The sequence below is a fragment of the Apodemus sylvaticus genome, chromosome 5, assembly GCF_947179515.1.
Source record: "Apodemus sylvaticus chromosome 5, mApoSyl1.1, whole genome shotgun sequence".
In the NCBI taxonomy this organism is placed as follows: domain Eukaryota; kingdom Metazoa; phylum Chordata; class Mammalia; order Rodentia; family Muridae; genus Apodemus; species Apodemus sylvaticus.
This window is the reverse complement of record NC_067476.1, coordinates 24,442,458-24,469,508: the sequence shown is the minus strand read 5'-3', so window position 1 is coordinate 24,469,508 and position 27,051 is coordinate 24,442,458. Positions and strand designations below refer to the sequence as shown.

Sequence of the window (27,051 nt, the reverse complement as noted above, 5' to 3'; positions counted from 1 at the left end):
TGTATTAGATACTAGAATATTAAAAAACAAAAAAAAAACACTTGCTCTAGTTAAAGTATTATGATGTTCCTGTTAATAAAATCAACTGGAAAATCATACTTAGAGTCATGCCTGTGACTCTGAATGCTGGGATGACATACAGCACCATGCATGTCTAGGAGTGTTTTATAATGTAGTTAAACAACATACTATTAAGAGCTAAAAGCATAAAGTAAAACTCTGCAAATTTTCTGTACTTAGCCGTAAACTGAAAAGAAGGATACAGCCAAATCATTTTCCTCTTTAAAATCTTTATGTCTCTTCTTGCTTTCCATAAAATCGAAGGCTGTGTTTGTGTCTTTCAAAGATTCGTGTGCTTTTTTCACTCTCATCCTTCTCCAAACTGAGCAAAGTCCTGCATTGTCCTGGGTTGCTGTTGAGATCTCAAGCTCGTTCTTTCCTCTTAGTCTGCCTTTACTGTTTAGTGTCCTCTTACCACTGAGTTTAGAATCTTCCAAAAAAAAAGTAGGTGGGTGATACATGCTGGAGGAAGCTCTGCCTGGTGACATAATAAGTGATATATGTTTTTAATTTAGTATTTAAGACAGTTTTTGCCTTGGCTATGTCCTTTTAATCATCTGGAGTGGGGGGAAAATATACCTTGTCCCATTCCAGAATTAGTCAGTAGATTAATGCAAGCTAATTAATATAAACTTAGAAATTAGATTTTCAACATGCAAGTCAAGAGACTGTTTAGGAAAGTCAGCTAGGCATGCAGTTATATGTAGGTACCGTGTGTAAAGGTACCATGTGTTCAATGGCCCATTTAGATAATGCAGCCAGTGACCACATAGAGGCATTCAACTCAGTTATTTCAAATCACTTTGACTTGTTACTCATCAGTGGATATGGCTGGTCCTGTCGTGACAGTAAGTTCTAGTTCTTTATGATGAAAAACACTGTTTATGCATGCTATTTGCATGTAAAAGATCATGCTCCTATGCCTACAGTGCTTGGGTGAATTTCAGCATCTTTATACATTAGGCAAAGAGAGTGACAAGTATATGGCTTTTATTCAAACCCAGCAGAAAACAATAAATTTCATTGCAAGAATGAAACAAAAAAGCATGGAGATAGATATAATTTCAGATTTCCTGATTGAAGTTAATGGGCTTATAATATTGACTCATTTTGGTTAAACAGTTATAATAGCAACTTATTTGTAGTTGGGCAAAGTGGTAAGCTAATATTATAGGTGTTAATTTGAGTTTGGTAGACATTTTAAATATAGGTTTCCTTTCCAGAGATAAAAGTCCCAATTTTAAGCTCTTTGGTGATCTAAAAGCAGTTGTAGTAGCATTTTAATCAGTACAAATCCAGCTTATCCAATGATTGTAGTATGCTGTATTTATGAACCATTGCCCAACTCCTTTCTCTGGGCATGATGTTAATTTACAAATGCTAAACATAAAACCTTGTGAGATCTTTCTGATGAGATAAACTGCTCAGTGGAACTTCTGCTCAAACAGTAGCTAACAAAAATTATCTCGTCCTATGGCTTTTGTCTCACCTTATGACCTTTCCTGCCAATGTCCCACTAAGGATGATAAAATACACCTTCAGAGGCTTTTATAGCTTAAATGATACCTGGGTCAAGATGAGCACTGGTAGCTGAGGGTTAGCATCTGACCAAATGATGCCTTTTACTGTGTAATTTTCATCTTTAAAAAGTTCGTAGTTTATTCCTGAGGTGAAAATTCTTTGTTTAGCTCTGTACCCCATTTTTAATGGGGTTATTTGGCTCTCTGGATTCTACCTTCTTGAGTTCTTTGTATATCTTGGATATAAGCCCCTGTCAGATGTAGGGTTGGTAAAGATCTTTTCCCAATTTATTAGTTGCCAGTTTGTTCTTTTGACAGTTCCCTTTGTCTTACAGAAACTCAATAATATTATGAGGTCCCATTTGTCAATTCTTGATCTTAGAGCATAAGCTATTTGTGTTTTATTCAGGAAAATTTCCCATGTGCCCATGTCCTCAAGGGTCTTCCCCAGTTTCTTTTCTATTAGTTTCAGTGTGTCTGGTTTTATGTGGTGGTCCTTGATACACTGGGACTTGAGCTTTGCACAAGGAGATAAGAATGGATCAATTTGCATTCTTCAGCATGCTAACCTCCAATTGAACCAGCACCATTTGTTGAAAAGGCTGTATTATTTTTCCCCTGGTTGGTTTTAGCTCCTTTGTGAAGATCAAATGACCATAGGTGTGTGGGTTCATTTCCTGGTCTTCAATTCTACTCCATTTATCTACTTGCCTGTCACTGTACCAATACCATGCAGTTTTTAACACAGTTGCTCTGTAGTGCTGCTTGAGGTCTGGGATACTGATTCCCCCAGAAGTTCTACTGAGGGTAGTTTTAGCTATCCTGTTTTTTTGTTTTGTTTTGTTTTGTTTTGTTTTGTTTTGTTTTGTTTTGTTTGTTTTTTTTTATTCCAGATGAATTTGAGAATTGCTCTTTCTAACTCTATGAAGAACTGAGTTGGGATTTTGATGGGGATTGCATTGAATCTGTATATTGCTTTTGGCAGGATGTCCATTTTTACTATATTAATTCTGCCAATCCAAGATCATGGAAGAGTTTTCCATCTTCTGAGGTCTTCTTGGATTTCTTTCTTCAAAGACTTAAAGTTCCTGTAAGGACCTAAAGAAATGTTCAACATCCTTAGTCATCAAGGAAATGCAAATCAAAACAACCCTGAGATTTCACCTCACACCAGTCAGAATGGCTAAGATCAAAAACTCAGGAGAAAACAGGTGCTGGCGAGGATGTGGAGAAAGAGGAACACTCTCCCACTGCTGTTGGTAGGGTTGCAAGCTAGTACAACCACTCTGGAAATCAGTCTGGTGGTTCCTCATAAAACTGGGCATGATACTACTAGAGGACCCCGCTATACTCCTGTGCATATATCCAGAAAATTCCCCATCATGCAATAAGGATACATGCTCTACTATGTTCATAGCAGCCCTATTTATAATAGCCAAAAGCTGGTAATAACCCAGATGTCCCTCAACAGAGGACTAGATACAGAAAATGTGATATATATACACAATGGAGTACTATTCAGCCATTAAAAACAATGAATTCAGGAAATTCTTAGACGAATGGATAAAACTGGAGAATATCATCCTAAGTGAGGTAACCCAATCACAAAAAGACTTATGGTATGCACTCACTGATAAGTGGATATTAGCCTAGAAGCTTGGAATACCCAAGACACAATTCACCTATCAAGTAAAGCCCAAGAAGAAGGAAGGAGAGAGGCCCCTGGTCCTGGAAATGCTCAGTGCAACAATGTAGGGGAATACCAGGACAGGGAAGTAGGAAGGGGTGGATTGGGGAACAGGGGGAGGGAAGAGGACTTATGGGACTTATGGGGACAGAGGATCCTAGAAAGGAGAAATCATTTGAAATGTAAATAAAGAATATATTGAAGAAAAAACAAGTTAGTAGTTTGAGTCAAAGTAAAAAGGTTATGTGGAATATAACTACTTTCTTTTTCTGTGTTTGGGTTTTTTTTTTTTTTTTTTTGTTTGTTTGTTACTTATGGGTTTGTCCTTACTTGTGATTTTTGTTACAAGTATCATTGCAAAGAAACTCAATGTTTTGCATCTGGACTTTTTAGCATTAATCTAAAAGGGTTATCTGTATGGTCTCACCTGTCCAAGTGTTGTCCCTTTTTCATTTTCTGTATACACATGTGGTAGGCAGCTCATCAGGGGCCATTTCCAGGAAATCTAAATCTATTTATACTCCTTTTACGTCAGTTTTTAATGCTGCATGTCAGACTCCATGAGAGGCACTTTTAATCCTCCTGGGCTGTCTTGATCAACATTTCTGTTCTTCTCAGCCTGCCTGAGAAAGAGAGAGAGAGAGAGAGAGAGAGAGAGAGAGAGAGAGAGAGAGAGAGAGAGAGAGAGAGAGAGAGAATATAAGTATTTTGATTTATTTATAAACATGGCTAGATAGACTTCCAGGATTTTACATATTTAGTGACAGCCATTATGAGTCAATAACAGAGAAAAATATTTTTTATTAATCTAGGGATTATAGCATACTTTAAAGGAGCACTGAAAAAAAACATGCCAAGAAAAGAGACCACACTACATAAGTATATTACATGAATCAAAAAGGGGTTTCAAAACATGAACATGTACAAATCCTGCTTTGATATTGCCTTTCAGTAGTTAGCTGCATAAAGAAGTTAAGTTATAATGAAACTATGGCAAAGTATTCCCCAATCAGCCCTATCTCTGTTCCTTTTGTCCTCAGATAGAACCTTTCTTGCCTTTTTCAATAAAATCCAGCCAATATTTTTCCCTGTTCCTTCTTCTTTCCTCTCCCTCAGAAACTGAGCTAAGCTGAGCCCAATGAAATCCGACTTTTATAGTTCTTAACAGTTACTTTTTAAAGATCAGAACTGTGTGAGACTACTTCTGCATGGTACTATATAGCAAGTATTTATGTCCCTATAGAGATGCACGTGTCTTAGGGTGGAAAGTGGAAGGAGGAGAGACGTCAGCAGGCAGCCCATGAAGCGTGTTTAGAACAGTAAACCTTTATTTCTTTCCTAGGACCCTCTTTGCAAGCTCGGTTCTCAACCTGACTGAACTGGCTGCGCTTCGGCCTGATCTGGGAAAATTGAAAAAGATCTTGTACTTCCATGAAAACCAGTTGGTGTATCCTGTCAAGAAATATCAGGAGAGAGATTTTCAATATGGTTACAACCAAATTCTCTCATGGTAGGTATAGATCATGTGAAATTTAATCTTTGCCATCTTTTATCCATCTTGTCACCACAGATTTTTAGGGGTGCGGGATGCATATACGGAGGCCGGGAGAAGGCTATGGTGCCTTCTATCACGTTCTTTGATATTTATGGAGAGACTCCATAAATCTCAGACTTTGATTTAATTTGCTCTACTTGAAACCAGCAAGTCTCAGAGTTCTTTGTATGTTTGCCTTCTTAGGAACTGAGGTTATAGGTAGATATGCATGCCTAGCTTATTATCTGGGGGCTAGGGTCCTCATGATTTTGAAGCAATTTCACTTTACTGATGAACTATTTTTCTAGTCCCCTTATTTTCCTTTTCAGATGGTTAATTTGTAAATCGGGAGATCATTATAAATTTAGTAGCCTATTAAGAGAGGTATAGGTGCTTAAAGGCTTTTTCCATAATAATATGTGTGTTTCTGGAAGATTTATATTATCACTGTTAACTTTTTTAAAAAGACTTTTTAAACATATTTTATTGATTATTTGAATTTCACACAGTGTACCATGAGCACCTTTATATCCTATTCTTCCCAGCTCTGCCCCATACCCTGTGGCCTTTCCCTAAAAAAAGACCAGGAAAAAAAATGGGTTCAGTTCGTGTTGTCTACATAGTCAGTGGAGCATAGACAAGCTCCTGGTGGCCAGACCCTTAAGGAACGCGAGCCGCCACCCTTCCTTGCTCGTAGCTTTTTATTACAGAGAGCTACACTTCAGCATCCTTATCACATTTTTTCCCAACATAATATTTTTTTATTGATTCTTTGGTGATTTCACATCTTATTATCACATATTATATTTAATTCCCAGACCTTCCCTGTCCATTCCCTCTGCCCTTTTGACCTTCCCCAACTGCCCCCCAAAATTTTAATTTGTGTTATTTGTACACTCCCTGTATGGTCTACGTCTCAGTATCCTATCCCTTGATATAGCTGAGGCTTTCACCTCTCACAGCCCTGCTGAAAGCCATTTATTACGGAGAGTGACATTTTAATGCATCCTCTCAGTTTGTAAGAGTTTGCTCTATGATGACTTCCTCTTTAGGGTGTTAATTTTTTGGATTTTGGTTTTATATTTTTTGGTTTTTTTTGTTTTTTGTGAAAGAGTTTAGGGTGGACTTAGGGGTTTTCTTAGATGTTTTTTCTGTCTCTGCTTCTCAACTGCGCATCTTCAATCTTTGATAACACTGCCAAAGTAGTTTATGCTGTAAGGTCTACAGGAGGAGCATGGTTTCCATATGGCTTCTAACATCAGCACAGACCACAAACAAGACTCCTAGTTACAATAGGGTCATGGACCCAGACAAAGCCCTCTGTTTCATCTGGGATCATGGAACACCATATGAATTCAGGCTACAGTATAGGCCATGGACAATCACCCAGACTTTGGTGGTAACATGAGCCATGGACATTAACACAAACCCAGATGCAGTAAGACCACGGACCTAGACATGGCCCCCTGCCTGGACATCACCATAAACTTAGGTGGCAGTGCATACCACTGAGATCAGTATTGGCCCCAACAGCAGCACAGCTCATAAAAATCAGTCAACATAGTTTCAGGGTACAGCACAGACTTCGGTCATCTGTGTAGCGTTTGGTGGTAGCTTGGGCCATGGATAACAACACAACTTTAGTAAGACCATGGATCTAGAAATGGCCTTTAGTGGCCACACAGTCCAGAGCATCACCATGACTCCAGTTAACAGTGCAAGCCACCTACATTGACATGGCCCGTGTCTGTAGCCTAGCCCCTGGACATCAACACGGCTTCAGATTATGGCACAGACCATTGACAAACATGTAGAATTTGGTGGTGATTGCAGGACACTGACATCAGCACAGACCTGGCCTCAGTAAGTCTACTTACCTAGGCATGGCCTTCTGCTCAGGAGGCAGAGCAGGCCACTCATATCAGTATGATACCAGTGGCTGGGAGCATAGACAGTGGACATCAACATAGATTCAGGCCACAGTGCAGGCCATGAACATCCACTTGTCGTTAGTTAATGACATGGTCCTTAGACATCAGCCCGGGCTGTGGAAATATCAGGGCAACTGAGGCTCACATGACCCTCAGCAGTATCACAGGACACAGAATTCCTTTGAAGAATTCCAACCTACAAAGTGGATTTTTCCTCATCTCAGACCTCCATATTGCCCAAGGCTACAATGTATCCAAGTAGCCGGAGAGCTCCTTGGGAGGTGAGTCTGCATCGGCTTAAGCAACAAGCTGCTACAAACAATCCCATTGACATACTGGGCAACGGAGAGATACACCATCGACCTCAGCCTCCGTCATGCCTCTCACTGTTACCAAGTCACCTGGCCCTCGACACAGCACATGCCCTGCTCAACTGCACTGCCCCTTCCATCTCTCTGTCTCCTATTCCTTCCTCTCCATTAGCTGGGGAAGGGAGAGGCATTTCGGACCCTCTTACCTCTATTTTGAAGAATCCTCTTCGATGGTTTCCTGTCTAGGTTGCTACTTTTTTGGGGGTATTATCAAAGCCTTCTATGTCCCTCTTCCTCTAAGGTAAGTCTGCAGTCATTCAGACCACTGCAGACGTTTTTTGTACTTTATAGTCAGCTGATGCACAGAGCATAGAATTCCATATGGCATCTGGGGACAGCACAGACCAGGGACATCTTCCAGGCCCCAGGAAGTGCCACAGAACTCAGCATGGTCTCCAGTGGCAGTATGGCCACAAACACCAAAATGTACTATGGCAGCAGCATAAACTACAGATAGACGTCTAAATGGACGTCTATGGAAACACAGGCCACAAACATCAATATGGCTGCTGCTATTCTTTCTGTGAAATACATATATGCATACATAAATCTACTCTGCATATATAACCAGTCATCAAATTATATGTTGAACCAGTTTCCTACTGTTTTATATATCATTCAAAATAAAAGCAGTTAGCAAGGATCTTTAACCCCTGATTCCTTAACTTATTTAAATAATAAAAAAGCCAACAAGTTCTTCTATCAGGTACTTTCACTGCATTCAGCTAAAATTTAGTAGAGAAATAAAAATCCAATAGATTAAGTGATTTTTGTAGCTACTACATTTTGGTTGTTTGCTTTTATTTTTTGTTTGTTTGCTTGCTTATTTTGTGGTTTCTATGACAAAAACTGTAGAAAATAGACTATGACTGTTTCAGTGTTTCTATCCCTTCTCTCACTGAAGCTTCTGAAATGACAGTCTGACAATATATATTTCAAAGGTGAAATCCTTGTCTATTGTTACTTCAGTGCAGTGTTTTCCCTGATGCTTACTGAAGGAAGTCTGTAACAACCCCACACCGCCTCGTTGCAGAATCCTGTTGCATCACTGCATTGGTCACATGAAATCAATTTGGAAGCCACTGTGTACATGTTACATACCTTCATTTATCTGTGAGCTACAGAGATTCATAATGTGTTCAAACAGACTTTGCTAGACTTAGTTTAGTTGACATGGAAAACAGCTATATGGTACTAAGTTTGTTTTGAGCATTTTGTAAATGTTTTTCCTGGAACAGGGCTATCAAAAGAGTAGAAGTGTTGCTGTCAAACGTCTCATAAAAAGCAACCATTTTAAAATTCATGATAAAATTAAAATACTTGATTTTATTTTGAAGTGGCAATCAGAAAATATGTTTTACAAATGAAAATGAAAAGCTGTAGAGATGGATCAGTGATTGTGAGCACTGACTGCTCTTCCAGAGGACCCAGGTTCAATTCCCAGCATTCATATGGCATCTCACAGCTATAAGTAACTCCAGTTCCAGGCCTCTGACAACCTCACACAGACATACATATTGGCAAAACACTGATGAACATAAAATAATGCATTTTAAAAAATTAAAATAAAATTGTCTTGTAGTTTATCAGTATGTAAAACACTGGTCTTGTTTTTGTGGTTATTGAATTAGTACCATATTTTCTTTCAGTTACTATGTTTTATTACCCTGAGAAACCATTAGGGAGGAATTAAGTATTTTTCTCTTTATTGGTGGCCTTAAACTTAAAGGAAGTTACACCCACTCATATCAGGAAAGAAATATGTGAAAAAGTATATTTCTGTAGTCCAATGTGAAACTTTAACAGCATAGACTTAATACTTTAGATTAATAGTAGTTGCCTTGTATGTTTGTTGTAGGTAAATATTAAATAAAAAAAGAGCCCCTTTCCCCTTCTCCATTACAGATATTTTTTCCTCATAAGGATAAAGACCTAAAACTTTCAGCATTTCTCCTTTCATGAGTGTACGTTGATAGACAAGCTTGCAGAGAAATAGCTGTACAAATCATCATTTGGCTTTGTAAAGGGGGAAAAAATGTCTCAGTTGTCCAGAGAAGAAATAAGTATGTCAGAGAGCAGTTCCACTCCAGGTTTTTTGAGAAGTATGACTTCTTCCAATGTTTCTTCCATGTTCCTGCTGACTTCTGTGTTCCTTGGCACTGACAGAGTTCTTTCTGGACCGTGTGACAGTTAAAGATTTAAAGATGACTGACATAGGCTGCCACTTTAAACAGAGGTTTCACTAACTCTGACTTATGAACACATGATATAACTATATATTATGACCCGTTGTTCACAATTGCAATATATGACATATGGTGCAAACAGACTAGCTGTAACATTCTTCAACTTTTAGTATATTATTGTATTTGCTTCCTTTATCACTTAGTTTTGTGTCAGCACTTTTGTTGACATTCCTTTATAGTATCTATGTTGTTGTTGCCTTTGTTCCCCAAATTTTCTCAAGGTAGGGGCTGAATAAAATATCCAGGCAAAGGCATATATATATCATAGGGATGCTATGTCAGTGGGTTTATGGATTTTGTTCTGTTATTTACTAATAATAGCAAACTTTCATTCCTTGGTAATTATGTTGTAAACTAAGCCAAGGATTAGCTGTGGCATTCATGTTTTATCTATAAGCTCTACTTGTTATGATGCATTTTTATAATCTAATGGACATGCATATTTTCAGTCTTGTTGATATATTAATTTTAGGATGAAATAAAGGTATATGTTTTGCCATGTTTCCCTTCTTATTGAGTTTGGTTGCTATTGATAGATACCATGACTAAATGCAACTTAGGATGGAAAGGGTTTATAAACTCTTAAAAGTCAGCACATCATTGAATTCAGAGAAAGATTTGCAACTTGAAGTAGAAACTAAGACTCCCTGGCAGACTCCCAGGCTCCCATTTCCACAGCCCAGGCCCACCTGCCTTGGGATGGCACCACCAATAGTGGGCTTAACTCTCCCAAGATCAACTAGTAACCAAGCACAGGAACACTGTGCATGACCAGTCTGATGGAGGTAGTTCTTCAGTTCACATTCCCTTTTTTTAGGTGTGTCAAGTTGACATGTCGGTGTACGGTGTACCAAGATAAGCCATCATAGGCATTTTCAAGAACCACATCTTATTAAATCAATTTTTTCATATTATACTTCGAGGATTATTTAGCTTACCTATTGCTACCATTAGTGTTCAGACTATATGTAATAGACATTAAGAAAATAACTTGTATTTTTATGTGATCTAAAACCTGCTTTTACATTTTCTTTCAACAATGTATTTTATATTTTTAAAAATATTGAAGAGCCACAGTTAATTTGTCTAAATCATCGATACTACATTTTTTTGTTTATTTCTAAAGATCAACAGTTGTGGCCATCTATACTTTTAAATAATAAATCCTAATAATGTGGGTATCTAGATCTATTGCACTAATTTTTTCTACTTTCATGACCCTCCTAAAGAGCATAAAAGTGAAATTAATTACTATCACCCCATATAGTAATAGAACTCAAAACCATAAATTTCTTAAACAAAGGCTAAAACATGTAATGTACTTTAACTAAATCGTATTCAGGGTATCATGATTCCATAGGTAAAGCCTCAGTGACCTTCCTCAGAGACAGTGAGGAAGTCATAAACCTTCTATTCCCTGTAGTAGGATACACAGAGACATTGTTGGGCTAGCTGTGCTTGGTATTGGTAATGTGGGAAATTTATGGCATTTGGGGAGATAGATATTAGTTTAAAGAGTTTCGTGATTTCATTCAATTTCTCTCTGGCCTATCTTACTTAAGCCACTAACCTAAACTTTTATGATAGAATACTAGGAACTAATATTTCTGGTAGTCGAAGCTTCACATATATTAATGTTAAGTGCTATTTGCAAACCTCAAGTATAGCATAAACTCTAGGTAGTATGCAGAGGTCTTGGGATTATCAAATAATACACAATGAGTTTGCAATTATCTTTTCTCTTTACAGTTTGGTGGCTGATGTTGTGGTATTCAATTCCAATTTTAATATGGAATCATTTCTTACTTCTATTGGAAAATTCCTGAAGCTAATTCCTGACCACAGGCCTAAGAATCTGGAAAGCATTATCAGACCCAAGTGTCAAGTTATTTATTTTCCCATCAGGTTTCCTGATGTGAGCAGGTCAGTGTGCTTGACTGTGTTTTCATATTTTATCATAAATCAAGTGTATTGCCAGGTTTGACTTTTCAGTATAATTAATTTAGATAATTGAATTCTCTCCATAATGTGATTTATAAAAGTTTTTGTCGATCATGTATCCACCCTATCAGTGAGTCATTACTCCAGATACTGAGTTCTTTCTGTACTCTTAGTTGTTTTATTCTTTTTTGTTTGGTTGTTGTGTTGAGAAAGTAATTGTGAAGCATGTTTCTGAAGCTTTGCTTTCAGCCGAGGCCACAAGTTTTAATGCTTAACAGTAAGTTCTTTATGTAAATCAGGGTTAAATCTAATTTTAGATGATTTTAGTTCCCCATTCTAGTTTCTTAGGCTTCTTCTTCTTCCCTTTCACAGTATTTGTTACCTTATTGATGACCACAGCCTTCCACATTGGGCTGCAGAAGCACTAACAGTTATTTGCTTTCTGATACTGATACTTTTACAACCCTTGTTCGGAGACTCACCTGTATTTAGTGCATGGTGTTTTGCAAAGGAAACGTTCTGAAATTCCTTTTCACTTTCACTTGAACTTAGAAAAATGATATTTCTTCCTAGTGAACAGAAAGTTTACTGAGACTTAAGATAACTTAGAATTCTGTTGTTCTGTAATCATGTTTTAAAAGGCATTTAAAAATTGTAAACCCTACATCCGACAGAGTGATAATATCCAATATATACAAAGAACTCAAAAAGGTAGACTCCAGAGAGCCAAATAACCCCATTAAAAATGGGGTACAGAGCTAAACAAAGAATTTTCACCTGAAGAACTTCGAATAGCTGAGAAGCACCTTAAGAAATGTTCAACATCATTAGTCATTAGGGAAATGAAAATCAAAACAACCCTGAGATTTTACCTCGCACCAGTCAGAATGGCTAAGATTAAAAACTCAGGTGACAGCAGGTGTTGGCGAGGATGTGGAGAAAGAGGAAAACTCCTCCACTGCTGGTGGGATTGCAAGCTGGTACAACCACTCCGGAAATCAGTCTGGAGGTTCCTCAGAAAATTGGGCATGACACTTCTGGAGGACCCTGCTATACCACTCCAGGGCATATACCCAGAGGATTCCCCAGCATGTAATAAGGATGTAATAATATGCTCTACTATGTTCATAGCAGCCTTATTTATAATTGCCAGAAGCTGGAAAGAACCCAGATGTCCCTCAATGGAGGAATGGATATAGAAAATGTGTTATATTTACACAATGGAATACTACTCAGCAATTAAAAACAATGAATTCATGCAATTCTTGGGCAAATGGTTGGAACTGGAAAATAACATCCTAAGTGAGGTAACTCATTCACAAAAGAACACACGTGGAATCAGTCATTGATAAGTAGATATTAGCCTAGAAGCTCTGAATACCCAAGACACAACTCACATATCAAATCATTTCCAAGAAGAAGGAAGGAGAGGGCCCTGGTCCTGGAAAGACTTGATGCAGCATTGTAGGGGATTACCAAGACAGAAAAGTAGGAGGGGGTTGGTTGGAGAATGGGTGGAGGGAAGAGGGCTTATGGGACTTATGGGGAGGGGGAAAGTGGGAAAGGGAAAATCATTTGGAATGTAAACAAAGAATGCAGAAAAGAAAAAGAAAAAGAAAGGAAGGAAGGAAGGAAGGAAGGAAGGAAGGAAGGAAGGAAGGAAGGAAGGAAGAAAGGAAGAAAGAAAGAAAGAAAGAAAGAACAAAAGAAAGGAAAGAAAGAAAGAAAGAAAGAAAGAAAGAAAGAAAGAAAGAAAGAAAGAAAGAAAGAAAGAAAAAACTGTAAAGTTGCTCGATATGATTTTTTTGTTTTCTGTACATTTATTTATTTATTTATTTTTGTTTTTTCTTATTGAGGGTTATTTATTTATTTATATTGGGTATTTTCTTTATTTACATTTTAAATGTTATCCCCTTTCCCTCAGTTCCTATCCCCCTGCTTCTATGACTATCACTCCTGCATCCCTGCCCTTGGATTCCTTTAAACTGGGGCATCAAGCCTTTGTAGCACCAAGAGCCTCTCCTCTCATTGATGCCTGACAAGGTCATTCTCTGCTACATATGCTGCTGGATCCGTGGGTTCCTCCATGTATACGCCTTGGTTGGTTGTTTAGTCCCTGTGAGCTCTCGGGGGTCTAGTTGGTTGATATTGTTGTTCCTCCTATGGGGCTGCAAACCCCTCAGCTTCTTCAGTCTTTTCTCTAACTCCTCCACTGGGACCCTGTGCTCAGTCCAGTGGTTGGCTGCGAGCATCTGCCTCTATATTTGTCAGACTCTGGCAGAGCCTTGCAGGAGACAGCTAGTATGTTATCAGTATTGACCTGTAAGTATTAGATAGCCACTTTTATTCTTTTCCTGGGGAAGACTGTTCCACTGTCAGTGTTCGTTAGGCCCCTGTAGCTCTTTGTGTAGTCTTGCGACCTCAAGCACCTGCTCCCATTCTGTTTGTCAAGTCTATTGTTATCAGTGTGCAGCTCATATTTAGACAGTATACATATATGTATGTGATAGTGAATCATGGAAAAGAGGCCATGGTTTTGAAAGAGAGCCATAGTGGAATATGGGACAGTTTGAAGGCAGGAAAGATGTGACTATACTAAAGTCTCAAAAATAAAAGAAACAATTTTAACAAAAGAGAAATGTTTTACTGCTCTCTCTCTGAAGTGACTTAATATCCATAGTATGTATCCGCACTCCTCAGTTGTCCCAGCGTTTGCTGTAGGTTGATACTTCTTACCTAGTTTTGATTTTTTTTTTAGAAATGTTTTTATATACATTTCCCCTACTTTTCTCAGTTCCTTCCCAACCTTCATGTTCTCTATCCCTCTGTCTAAATTTCTCAATTAAAATAAAAATGAAAATCAAACTAAAACCAACAAGACTAAATAGATGTAAGTCCAGACAAAACAGAAAGCCTGCAAACATATGAGCACATAGAGTGTGGTTGATATATTAATGCCACTGCATTGGAGAAGACTGATTTTCTCTTTCCCGGCAGGTTATCAATTGGAAATAGCTTCTTGGTAAGGATTAGATCTTTATGCCCACTCTTGTTTTCCATGCTAGGATTTTATTCTGGTTTAAACTTGTGTGCAGCCACAATTCCTGGAGTCCATGTGTATATCAACTATGTTGTGTCTGCAGGATGCTGTTTACTTGAAGTCATCCAGCACCTCTGGTTCTTTTCCTCTTTTTCTTCATACATCCCTGAGTCTTGAGTGGAAGGGCCTGATAAAGACATTCTATTTATGGCTGAGTACGTTGAAGCCTCTAACTCTCTGTGTATTGTTTAGTTGTGGCTCTCTGTTAATACCATGTACTGTAAGAAGCACAATCTGTGATGAGGGCTGATGATGGTCTGATAACTGTGTGTCATTTTATTACTGTTTTCCTTCTTCAGGATAATGTGGTAGCTTTTAGTATAGAGTCCATAACTTCCTAGTGTCAGATTCAATTTGTGCCACTATTATACCAGTATCATTTGTAGGCAGGTGGTGGCATAGGTGCAGGCGTTGTCAGTGGGTTATGTTGATGATTCTGTTTCCTCCTCCTGTAGCATGCAAAGTACCTTTCAGCACCGTGAATGATATCTGGGGTGAAAGTTCTAGATGGGCACCTATTTGTCTTTGTTTTGTTTTGTTTTTGGTTTTTAATGTTTTGTGTTATAAGTAAACTGTGTTTTCAGCAATAGGGCCTACGGTCAGATTGTGCAAGGTACCCACAAGCCTTTGTCAGTTACTTGGAACATTTGTTTGGCACCTGTGCATGCACATGGATGTAGTCGGGTGGCTGGAGGTCAGGTGGCTGGAGGTCGGGTGGCTGGTGTGGGCTGGATGGATAGTCTCCCCATTTGGCCAATAACTCAACAAGGTATAATTCATTTCCGCTACTGGGGATTTTGCTTGGATGGAGCATAAGTTGGGAGCATTGTTGTCTTGTTTATATGGTTACTCTTTTCAAATTCCTTTCATTATTTGTATATTTTATTTAGGTAGTTTATTCAGTGGTAAGTTTCATAAGGCTTTTCAAATAGCATTTGCTGTCCCCTCTCATATCCCCCTTACCCTGTCCTTCCATCCACTGCTCCGTTTCATCCTTCTATTCCAATTTTCTCTTTATTTTCCTTTCCTCGAAAATCCTCTTATCTCCCCTGGATCCTCAATAGGTACCTAACTTCTTGTTAGGTTGTGGTACGCATTACATCTAAATGTAAGAGAAAATATACAATTTTTGCCGCTTTCCTTCTGAGTTACCTCACTCAGGATGATTTTTCTGGCTCCATTTATTTTCAAATTTTGTAATTTCATTTTTCTTAGCTTATAACTAATACTTCATTATGTAAATGTAACACCATTTCCTCATTCATTAGTTGATGGATATTTAGGCTGTTCACAGTTTCTGGCTATTATGAGTAGAGCAGAAATAAACATGGTAGAGCAAGTGTCCAACAAGTAGAATGTAGAGTTCATTGGGTATTTCCAGAGTGGGCAGCTTTCTCTGTAACCTTCATACTTATTTCCATATCGGTTATACTAGTGTGTATACAGTGAATTAAGATTCCCTTCCTTGTCTCCTTGCCAGCATATGTTGACATTTATATTATTGATCTTGGCCATTCTTGCTAGGGTAAAATAAAACCTCAAAGAACTTTGAATTTACATTTCCCTGAAAGCTAAGCAAGGGATTTTGAACATTTTTATAAGTGTTTCTCAACCATTTGTCTTTCATCTTTTAAGAACTTTCTCATCGGTTGTTTACCCCATTCTAAAATTGAGGAATTTGGTTTCTTGATGTTCGTTTTTATTGGTTCTTTGTATATTCTACTACTAACTCTCTGTCAGGTATTCAGTTGGTAAAGACTTTTATTTTACTCTGTAGGTTGCCTCCTTGTTTGAATGATTATGTCCTTTGCCTTGCAGAATCATATTTTCAGGGAGTACCACTTTTTTATTGTTAGTCTAGTCTATGCTATTAGTGTCTTCTTCTGCAAACCTTTTCCTATGCCAATAAATTTAGTCTGATTCCACCCTTTTTCTTCTCTTAGGTTCAGGTTTTCTGATCTTATACTGAGGTCCCTGATTCATTTTGAATTTAGTTCTGTCCATGGTAATAGATAATGAACTATTTTCAGCCTTCTATAAACACTATCTAGTTTGAGCAGCACCATTTGTTAAAAATGCTGTCTTTTATTCACTGTATATTTTTGGCTTCTTTATTTTAAAAAAAAAGCAGGTATATGTAAGTATGTGAAATTATGTCTGAGTCTTCATTTCCTATTGTTTGTTTTTATACAAACACCATGCTGGGCTTTTGTTGTTCTTTCTTTGTTTCAAATAACTAGACCTCTGTAATACAACTTAAAATCTGGAATGGTGATGCCCCTTGCCATTTGTTTATATTAAGGATTGCTCTACTAATCCTGGGATTTTTGTTTGCATATGATGTTTAAGATTTTATTTTCAGTGAAAAATTGTATTGTAAATTTGATGGAGTTTTCATTGTATCTGTAGATTACTTTTGGTAGGATAGCATTTGCTCCTACCTGTACAACAACATAGCAGATCACATTTGAGGTGGAGTGCATGCCTGGCAATCCTCTACACATCACAATATTAATTCTACTGATACTTGAATATGGTAAATCTCTGCAGGTTTTTTAATTTTTGTACTTGTTTATGATTAGTTCATTTCATCCTTGAGTCTGATTATTTCTTCCTTTCTACTTTTCTAAGGTATTTTTATAGAGCTTTCTAGTATAATATTGAATTATTATTATATTCTTTATATAATAAAGAATATAATAATATGCCAGATAAAGAAATTCCAGTTTCTTTATCATAGGCATTCAGTGGTATCAACGTGTGTCTTAAAACTGCCTTCATTGTGTCTTGTACATTTTGTATGTTGTGATTTCATTTCTATCCAGTCTTATAAAGGTTTTAAATTTTTTCTTGATTTCGGTCATTCAGAGGTGATTTGTTAATTTTCCATGGTTTTGTGTACTTTTGTCCATTTCTTTTATTGTTGATATCCATCATCACTGTATGATGTTCAGGTAGAATACAATATGCTATTTCAGTTTTTCTTTATCTGTTGAGATTTGCTTTCTGTCTGAATTTAGTATTATTCTTTTAAAATTTTTCATTATATTAAATTTAATTTTTTTAACTTTATTACTTTACATCCCATTCACTGTCACCCTCCCAGTCACCTCTTCCCTGTCTCTTCTTCTCCTTCTCCCAAGCCTCATTCCCCTTTTACTCTGAAAAAGTGAGGGCCCCCTGGGTATCCCCCATCCTGGGACATGAAGTCCCTGTGAGGCTAATGCATCCTCTCCCACTGAAGCCACACAAGGCAGCACAGCTTAAATAACATATCTCATGTACAGCCAACAGCCTTTGAGATAGCCTCTGCTCTAGTTGTTCAGAGCCCCCCCCCCCATGAAAACCAAGCAGGACATCTGCTATATAAGTCAGGGGAGGCCTAGGTCCAACTCCTGCATGTTCTCTGGTGGGTGGCTTAATATTTGAGAGCCCCAAGGGTCCAGTTGCTCTTGCTCTTAGACTCCCTTTCCTTCTCAGGGTCTAAGATCCTTCTTCCTATTCTTCCATATGACTTTCTAAGCACCATACCGCCAGATGCCTCTGTCTGAATCAGTTGGTGAATCTGGCCTCTCAGAGGACAGTCATGCCAGACTCCTGTCTGCAAGTAGAATTAATAGTGTCAGGGATTGGTGCTTGCACATGGGATTGGTCTCATGTTGGACTGGTTATTGTTTAGCTGTTATTTCAATCTTTGCTCTATACCTGCATTTCTTGTAGACTGGGTAAATTTTGGGTAAAAAGTTTTGAGGGTGGGTCTCTATTGCTCCATGCGGGTTCCTGTCTAGCTGCAGGAGGTGGCCTCTTCAGCTTCCTTATCCCCACTGCTGTTAGTGTAGCTCTATTCTAGGTCTCTGTCAACTCCTGGATATGGCCTCCTGTTGTGGGTTAGCCTTATATTGTTTTGTTCTGGTGTTAATTCTATTTTTCTTAAGAGGGTTTCCTCTTGATAAGAACCCTATCACATACTCAGGTGATCTCATGTGAACCTTCTCCCCATTTTAACTGGTCAAAAAAGGCCAGAGCCTATAATTGGGCAGTGGAGGGGAAAGGTGAGACTGGTGGATCAAGAAGTGGGGGTAGGGATGGGGGAGGGGAGAGGGGGAGGAAAGGAGGGAGGGAGGAGGATGAGAGAGGATAGAGAAAGAGGAAGAAGTTGCAATGGACCAGAACCACAGGGCCTGGAGAGATCACAAGTAACAAGTGGTCTTATCACTGGGAAAAATTAGTATGGTGTTAGATCTGCCTAATATAGACATATAGCATATAATTATAACTGTATTGTATGTTTTTTATATGGGCTATTAGGGTTGGAAATTCCAGCAACAAATTGGTACCAAATACAGGCCTTAGAACCAAACTAACCTGAGATAAAAGTGTACCCCTCCCAATATAAAAAAACTACAGCTGCTAATAAGACATTGGGTTGTAGAATAAACTGCTGAACTAAACCAGCCTGTTTATTAAATGTCAGAATGGAAAACAGAAAATATGTTATACTGAGAGGGAGGTTATGTCTATATTTCCATAGGAAAAGAGAAGTTGATAAAAATCAGACATGACAAAGGCAAACACCCTAAAGATTTTGGCTATGGATAATAAGAAATTTGACAGGATCAACAAGAGAGATGATGTATTCCAGATGAATTTGCAAATTGCTCTTTCTAACTCTATGAAGAATTGTGTTGGTATTTTGATGGGAATTGCTTTAAATCTGTATAATGCTTTCGACAAGATGGCCATTTTTACTATATCAATCTTGCCAATCCACGAGCATGGGAGATCTTTCCATCTTCTGGAAATCAGTTTGGCAGTTCCTCAGAAAATTGGACATAGTACCTTAGGACCCAGGTATATCACTCCTGAGCATATACCCAGAAGATGCTCCAACATGTAATAAGGACACATGTGCCACTATGTTCATAACATCCTTATTTATAATAGTCAGAAGCTGGGAAGAACACATATGTCCCTCAACAGAGGAATGGATACTGAAAATGTGGTATATTTACAAAATGGAATGCTACTCAGTATTAAAACCAATGAATTCATCAAACTCTTAGGCAAATGGATGGAATTAGAAAATATCATCCTGAGTGAGATAACCCAGTCACAAAAGAACACACATGGTATGCACTCACTGACAAGTGGATATTAGCTCAGAAGCTAGGAATACCCAAGATATAATTCATAGACCAGTTGAAGCTCAAGAAGAAGGAAGACCAAAGTGTGGATACTTTGGTCTTTCTTAGAAGAGGAAACAAAATGCCTGTGGGAGGAGATACAAAATGTATAGCAGAGACTGAAGGAAAGGCCATCCAGAGACTGCCCCACCTGGGGATCCATCCCATATACACGTACCAAACCCAGAACTTTTGTGGATGCTAACAAGTACTTGCTGACAGGAGCCTGATATAGCTGTCTCATGAGAGGTCGTGGCAGTACCTGACAAATGCAGAGGGGATTCTTTCAGCTAACCATTGGACTCAACACTGGGTCCCCAATGAGGGAGCTAGAGAAAGGACCCAATGAGCTGAAGTGGTTTGCAGCTCCATAGGAGGAGGAACAATATGAACCAACCAGTAACCCCAGAGCTCCCAGAGGCTAAACCACCAACCAAAGAGTACACATGGAGGGACCCATGGCTCCAGCAGCATATGTAGCAGAGGATAGCTTTGTTGGACATCAATGAGAGGAGAGGCCCTTGGTCCTGTGAAGACTCAATTACCCAGTGTAGGGGAATGTCAGGACAGGAAAAGTGGGAGTGGGTGGGTTAGTGATCAGGAGGAGAGGGGATGGATTTTTGGAAGGAAAAGGAAGAAAGGGGATAACATTTGAAATATAAATAAAGAAAATAATAAAAAAAGATGATATATATGGATCTCTGTATACAGAGACAGCTCTGGGACTAGCTGACACTTAAATGTCTATATGCAGCCAATAAATCTTACTGGATACAAATTTCTCATGAATTAACACCTACCATCCATTGAGGTGGCATGAATAAAAATTTATATTTTAATTTCTTTTTGTGATCAAACTAACCGCTTAAAAAAGACAGTTGTCTGTTTTTTCATTGATCATCCTTAATTGATCTGTATGCATTATACGTTCCATACAAATGTCTTTACTGTGATATGTGTTTATATATTACAATAGAAGATGAGAAAGACATCCCTGATAGGATTCACTCTCTAGGATGCTGAGATTCTGCGACCTTCCATATTAGCTCCATGCTAAATGCTACCTCAACTACATTGAAGCTGTTTCGTCTAAGACTTGCTTCCAGGACATTTCCAGAACAGCCAGAGCATTTCCAAAACAGCTAGCTTGCCCAGTCAGCCTTTCAGAATCTTATAGGCTTCATCTAAGCCATGCTCTTTACCAGTACATAAAAACTGGACAGTAAATGATGCCACCTAGTCTTTCTTTGGCAAAACCATTTTTCCTATTTCCTCTTGTGCCTCCAGAAGCATATTATTCTCTCCAATCCAGCAAGAAGCAAGTAAGGAAGTTTATTGTCCCACTCCTCTAGGTTGGGATGGATAGCTCTGGTTATTTTATGAATTATAGATATGTTGTCATTTAAGGGATGATTTGCAAAAGTTGTAGCTTTGGATTGGGAAGAAATAGTTCTACCTGAAGACCCAGCTATACGACTCCTGGGCATATATCCAAAAGATGGTCCACCATATCACAAGGATATGTGTACCACCATATCACAAGGATCCATGTTCATAGCCACCTCACTTGTAATAGACAGAACCTGGAAACAACTCAAAAGTCCCTCAATGGAAGAATGGATATAGAAAATGTGGTTCATTTACACACTGGGATACTACTCAGCTATTAAAAATGAGGACATCATAACTTTTGCAGGCAAATGATTGGAACTAGAAATTATACTGATTAACTGAGACCCAAATTGATATGCATGGTATGTACTCACTAATAAGTGGATATTAAACAAAAATTTCAGAATACCCATGATACAACTCACAGACCATATGAAGCTTAACAAGAAGGAAGGCCCAAGAGTGGGAAACTTTGCTAAATAAGAGATTAAGAAATATTATGACCAAGATAACATGTAAGTAAGTCTTAGCCCATGGCATTATTGAACTTTTGAAATTAAATTAATTAATTTTTTATACTCCATATTTTACTCCCCTCCTACTTCCATCCACTCTCTACTGTTCCACATTCCATACCTCCTCCCAACCCCGTCTCCACATGAATGTCCCCACCTCCCCACCACACGTGACCACTAAACTCCCTGGGGCCTCCAGTCTCTTGAGTTAGGTGTATTATCTCTGAATGAACATAGACACGGCAGTCCTCTACTGTATGTGTGTTGGGAGCCTCATATCAACTGGTGTATGTGGCCTGTTTGGTGGTCTAGTGTTTGAGAGCTCTTGGGGGTCAGGTTAATTGAGACTGCTAGTCCTACAGGGTTGCCTTCCTCCTCAACTTCTTTCAGCCTTTCTCTAATTCAACAACAGGGTTCAGCCACTTCTCTTCTTTGGTTTGGAACAAATAGCTACATCTGACTCTTACAGCTGCTTGATGAGTCTTCCAGAGTGTGGTCATGCTAGGTCCCTTTTTGTGAGCACTCCATAGCCTCACTAATAGTGTCAGGCCTTGGGACCTTCCCTTGCACTGGATGCCACTTTGAGCCTGTCACTGGTCCTTCTATTCCTCAGGCTCCTCTCCATTTCCATCACTGTAATTCTTTCAGACAGGAATAATTATGGGTCAGATTATAGGATGGCTCCCCTCTGCATCATTTGAGGCCCTGTCTTCCTGTTGGAGGCAGGCTCTATAAGTTCCCTCCCCCTTCTGTTGGGCATTTCATCTAAGGTCCTTCCCTTTGAGTCCTGAGAGTCTCTCAGCTCCCAGGTCTCTGGTGCATTCTGGAGGGTGCCCTCTCTTCCTATCTCCTGAGGTGCCTATTTCCATTCTTTCTGTTGGCCCTCAGGGCTTCAGTCCTTTTCCCATTGAAAAATGTTAAAACAGTAATTTGCCTTATATTATTCAAACTTATACAGTAGAAGTTATTATTTGAATAAACAATGTTAATGCCTGCAGTTTCAAAAAGGTATTATTTTGTAAAGATGTTGAAAAATATTTAGCAGTTCCAACAGCAAAATACCTGACATTACTAAAAAGAACAGGTGTTAAAACCTTATATTCTTTTCCCAATACAGATGGTGTTTAGTGAATTTGAATAAAATTAAAACAATATGTAATTGTATCATTAATACATATTAATGATAAATGTTGATAATAAACTAACAGACTATATAATGTAATGCAGTACATATTAATCAGAGAATTGGTAAAAGCACGTCTCTAATACAGTAAGTGATGATTGAGTATAACATTGCTATTTGTTAAAACTCTGAGGGTACCCTTCAGGTGGGATTTTAGCAATATTGGGCTATTGGCATTTGTTGCTGCCTTTAGCTCTTCTCAGCCTCTCATGGCCAATTCATATAAGCTAGACTGCTATATAGAAAGTTTGCTAGAAAGTGTTTCATAATAAGTAATAAACACTTGAGAATGGGGAAGCTATTAAATGTTTGGCTATATATACATATATCTGATTCACATATACTAGCATAAGTCTAGTGCCATTGGAATGACTATGATCCTAGGTTCTTTTGGAGTTTTGATTACGTTTACCTTGTCTCATAGGGTCAATATAGTGATTGATTGAAGGAATCTATATTTTCCAAGAGCTTAGAGGTCTACTTATAACAGAATATAAATTCATGATTATTTCATCATTAACTCTTTCACTCTGTTTATTTACCACTAGCACATCTACATTTTCCTGAATATAGAGACTTATCTCCAGCACACTACCTTCCTATAGTCAACATATGGAAACATACTCTATCAAGAGGTCAGTTTAATAAAAACATGGAGTAAAGTTTACTGATTATCTTTGTTATTTCTGCTCAAACAATTCTTTACTAGAATTTGCTGTCCATTGATTAAGCCAGCTTTTCACTTTTTTCCTGTCCATTTTTTTCTTTCTTTATCCAACTTAATGAAAATATTCCATGATTATGTTTACTATTATCTTAGGTTTAATTATCATCAATTTGATACAGTTAGTTGTCTGACAGCCTCAAATGAGGAATTGCCAAGATCAGATTGATTTGTCAATATATATTTGGAGGACTGTGTTGATTGCTAATTAATGTAGGGGGCCCCGGCCCATTGAGGGTATCATCATCTCTAGAAGGGTGGTCCTGAATAAAGATAGCCGAGCATGAGCCTGGGACCAAGGCAGAGAATGAGACAGTGTTCCTCCTTGATGCATCTCTCCAGGTTTCTGCCTTGAGCTCCTGCCCTGACTTTCCTAAGTGATGGTCTGTGACGTGCAAAATGAAACGTACCCTTTCCCTCCTTAATTTGCTTTTTGTCATAGTATTTGTCACAGAAACAGAGCTGAAACCAGAACAACTATTTTACAAATGATCTCAAATCTTGTAAGTATTTACTCCATGTTCTGTTGTCCATCCCTTCAGTCTGACTTTATACATTTATTTTCTTTCTGCCTACACTCAGCAGACTAAAAAAGGATCGCATAAAAAGAATCCATTCATCCTTTTTCAAATGCTTTTAATCTATACTCCTAATCATACCAGATTTCCTTCATATAGACAATACAACATGTCCTTCAACCTTTGTTTTGAAACCTTTAAAAGTAAGTCTTCTGTCTTCATTCTTAGCTGATGATTTGAAGAACAATCAGGGAAACTTTTATAGTTTCACAGCACTGAGTCATTCAGTTATGTGCTTCTGGATATGCATTCTTTATCTCCACACCTGTTGCTATTAAGGATAAGACAACTTTGTTTTTGTTCACTTCTCTTCTAGAATCCTTCTGTCATTTAGTGAAGGACAATTCTGGCTCTTTATTTGTTGTGCATTACTTTTCTTTTCTGTGAGAGGTGGCAAGTGGAAGGGCATGATGGGGCCTCATGTAACCCAGGCTGACCCCAAACTTACCCTGTTGCTGTGGATGATCTTGAACCCTGATCCTCCTCCTTCCTGCAGTTATTTTACAAGTTTTGGAACAGGTGTAAGTCACTATCTTGGGCTTAGTTTTCCTCTTTGTGAATCATTCCACTTTTCCTTTCTTACTTAAAAAACAAACAAACACCCTTCTCTTTTTCCTTTCTGCTACTACCTTCTCTTTTTCTTAGTACCAAAACATCCCAAACCGTTGTTTATACTTTACACTTCCACTTTGATTCCTAGTAGTCTCTAAAACACTGTGGTATGGAAACATTTTGAGTCATGACCCTCACTGAGGTTCATTCTTACAGTTGTTCCTTAGTCCTTATCTTCCTTAATAGCAGCCCTTGATACATGATTACCCATTCTTTACTTGGCTTCTAGGCACAGTTCTTCCTGTTTTACACACTGCTGTTTCTCAGAATCCTTTTGTGGTCCCTCCTTCTGACTTCAAAAGTCGACTGCTATTGTTTCTCATATATATATAAGAGTTAGGTATATAAAGATTCAAGATTGAAATTAGAGTCAGGAGGGTAACAGTGACAAAAGTATTCCATAGTGGTGAGTGTTAAGAAGATAAGAGGTTAATTAAGGTCATAGAGTTTAAGTTGAAGATTAAAATGTGACTTGACTTTAACAATTAAAGGATCTTCCCTTGAAGATTTGAGGAAAAGTTCTGTATGTGATTTTTTTGATAGACAGTAATTTATGATTCAAGTTTGATCACATATCTCTTTCTGTCTCTGCCTTTCTCTTTGATTTCTTCTCCCTCTCTCTCCTTTCTGGTCTCCTCTTTTTCTACTACACACACACACACACACACACACACACACACACACGCATGCATGCATGCACTCACACACCACGTGCACATACCACATTAGTATTTGGATAAAGTTAGGTGTGTTCTGAATATGACATACCTAGATTTAAAGAATAACTAGAATTCATATACCAAAGTCTAGCCAGTACTCAGCACCAATTCCTAATTCAGTTTCAGAGGCCTTGTTTATGCCATGTATTAGCTGCCAGCAGGTGAGCAGTGTGAGAAAGACAGGCTAGCGACAGCAGAACATGACAGTGGACTGACAGCAAGGGAGGACAGAGATCAGTGATTTTAAAAATATACATGAACATATCACCCATCCATGAGCAGTGAAAAGCCATAGCAGCGTTGAGCCATTCTGTATTACAAAAGCACCTCCACATCAGACCACGCCTGAAGATGTCTCCATGATGGCTAGTGTGTCCATGTAAAGAACAGCCATCATTTACTAAGAGAGACTAAATGGTGACCTGTAGTGTTCATTTTCTAAGAATGTGGGGAGATGCATTGAGAGAGAAGTTGGAGATAAATATTATGCCATTCTTATAACATGGGGCTGAATTATTTTCACCTCAAGGAAGGCATCCTAGAGCATTTTTTGTGTAATTATAATTTCCTTTACCTTTAGGTGACCAAGGACATTTCAGTGAGGTGTCTGCAAGATTCCCCCTGAGAAGAGCCTTGTTAATAATTAGGTTTTTTTGTTCTGTTGGATTGCATTTCTTGGCTCCTTGATATTGATGACTTCCAAGACTGGCAGGTGATGAATGCTCAATTAACTTATTTTTAAAACATTAATACCAGAAAACAAATATCTTCTTAGATTTAATAAGATGAAATCCATAGCTAGAATATGTTACAAAAGAAGATAATTTTGTTTTAAAGGATATAATGAAATCACAGGTTTCAAGAGTTTTACTCTGCATTTCCAGAGTGTAATTTCACATGGATATCCTTGATGTGGTGAGTGTATAATGTAGCAATAAAAGAAAGGAATTCCATATGACCAGTGTAATTGGGAGTCAGTATTATTAATTTAGACAATAACTAATCACAATAAAGCCCAGAAGAAGAGTGATTTAAATACCCCATCATTGTACAATTTTTGGTCTTAACAAATCAGAACATATGACAAATGTGTAGGTTGGCTGTTTTGAGACAGAATATTAGCATATCATTTTCTGTTGACCTGAACCTCACTATGTAGCCCAGGCTGGCCTTGAATGTATACAAACTTCTGCTCTTCAACTTAGCAATTAGAATGAGTCATCAGAGCATTGCAGGACAGTTGCTGACCCACAGAAGTCAGGGTGGAGTGGGCAGTATCTGCACAGTAGCATATTTCTGCATACTAATTCCTAAGGGAGCACTTATGATTGTCATATAACCAGCTTAATGTTGCTGTTAACAAATTGCTTCAAACATGAATGTACAACTGATTTCAAAATGTCAGACCAAATCCTTGGATCAGTCTCTTCCAACAAATTGTACCAAGGAGGAATGAGGAGGATATGTCAAAATGTCTGTCATTTTCTTCAGATAACATTCAGTTGGATTATTTTAGAAAGAGACAAGCTTCTGTGACCATTACTGCATTCGTATATGCATTTACCGGTTTCTTACCATCTCAGGACCATCATACTGTAAGTAAAAATGGCTGTGTAAAATTACTATAAAAGGATAAGATATATATGTCTCCTGTGCCTCAGATCATTCACTTAATTGTTTCAATGAGAAAAATGAATGAAGCCTAGAAATTTAAGTTTCCCCTTTGAGCAAACTGAAGACAGTGTACTTTAAACT

General features: G+C 38.1%; 1 protein-coding gene across 5 annotated transcripts in view; it reads left to right on the top strand.

The window, feature by feature from the left end:
- Positions 1–27,051, top strand: part of Gtdc1 (glycosyltransferase like domain containing 1) — a 390,109-nt gene that overhangs the window by 200,277 nt on the left and 162,781 nt on the right. For all 5 annotated transcript variants that reach the window (XM_052182443.1, XM_052182440.1, XM_052182439.1 and 2 more), the window contains 2 exons: positions 4,610–4,777; positions 11,099–11,272. In XM_052182443.1, coding sequence (XP_052038403.1) covers positions 4,610–4,777; positions 11,099–11,272 — 342 coding nt within the window. The remainder of the gene's footprint in view (positions 1–4,609; positions 4,778–11,098; positions 11,273–27,051) is intronic.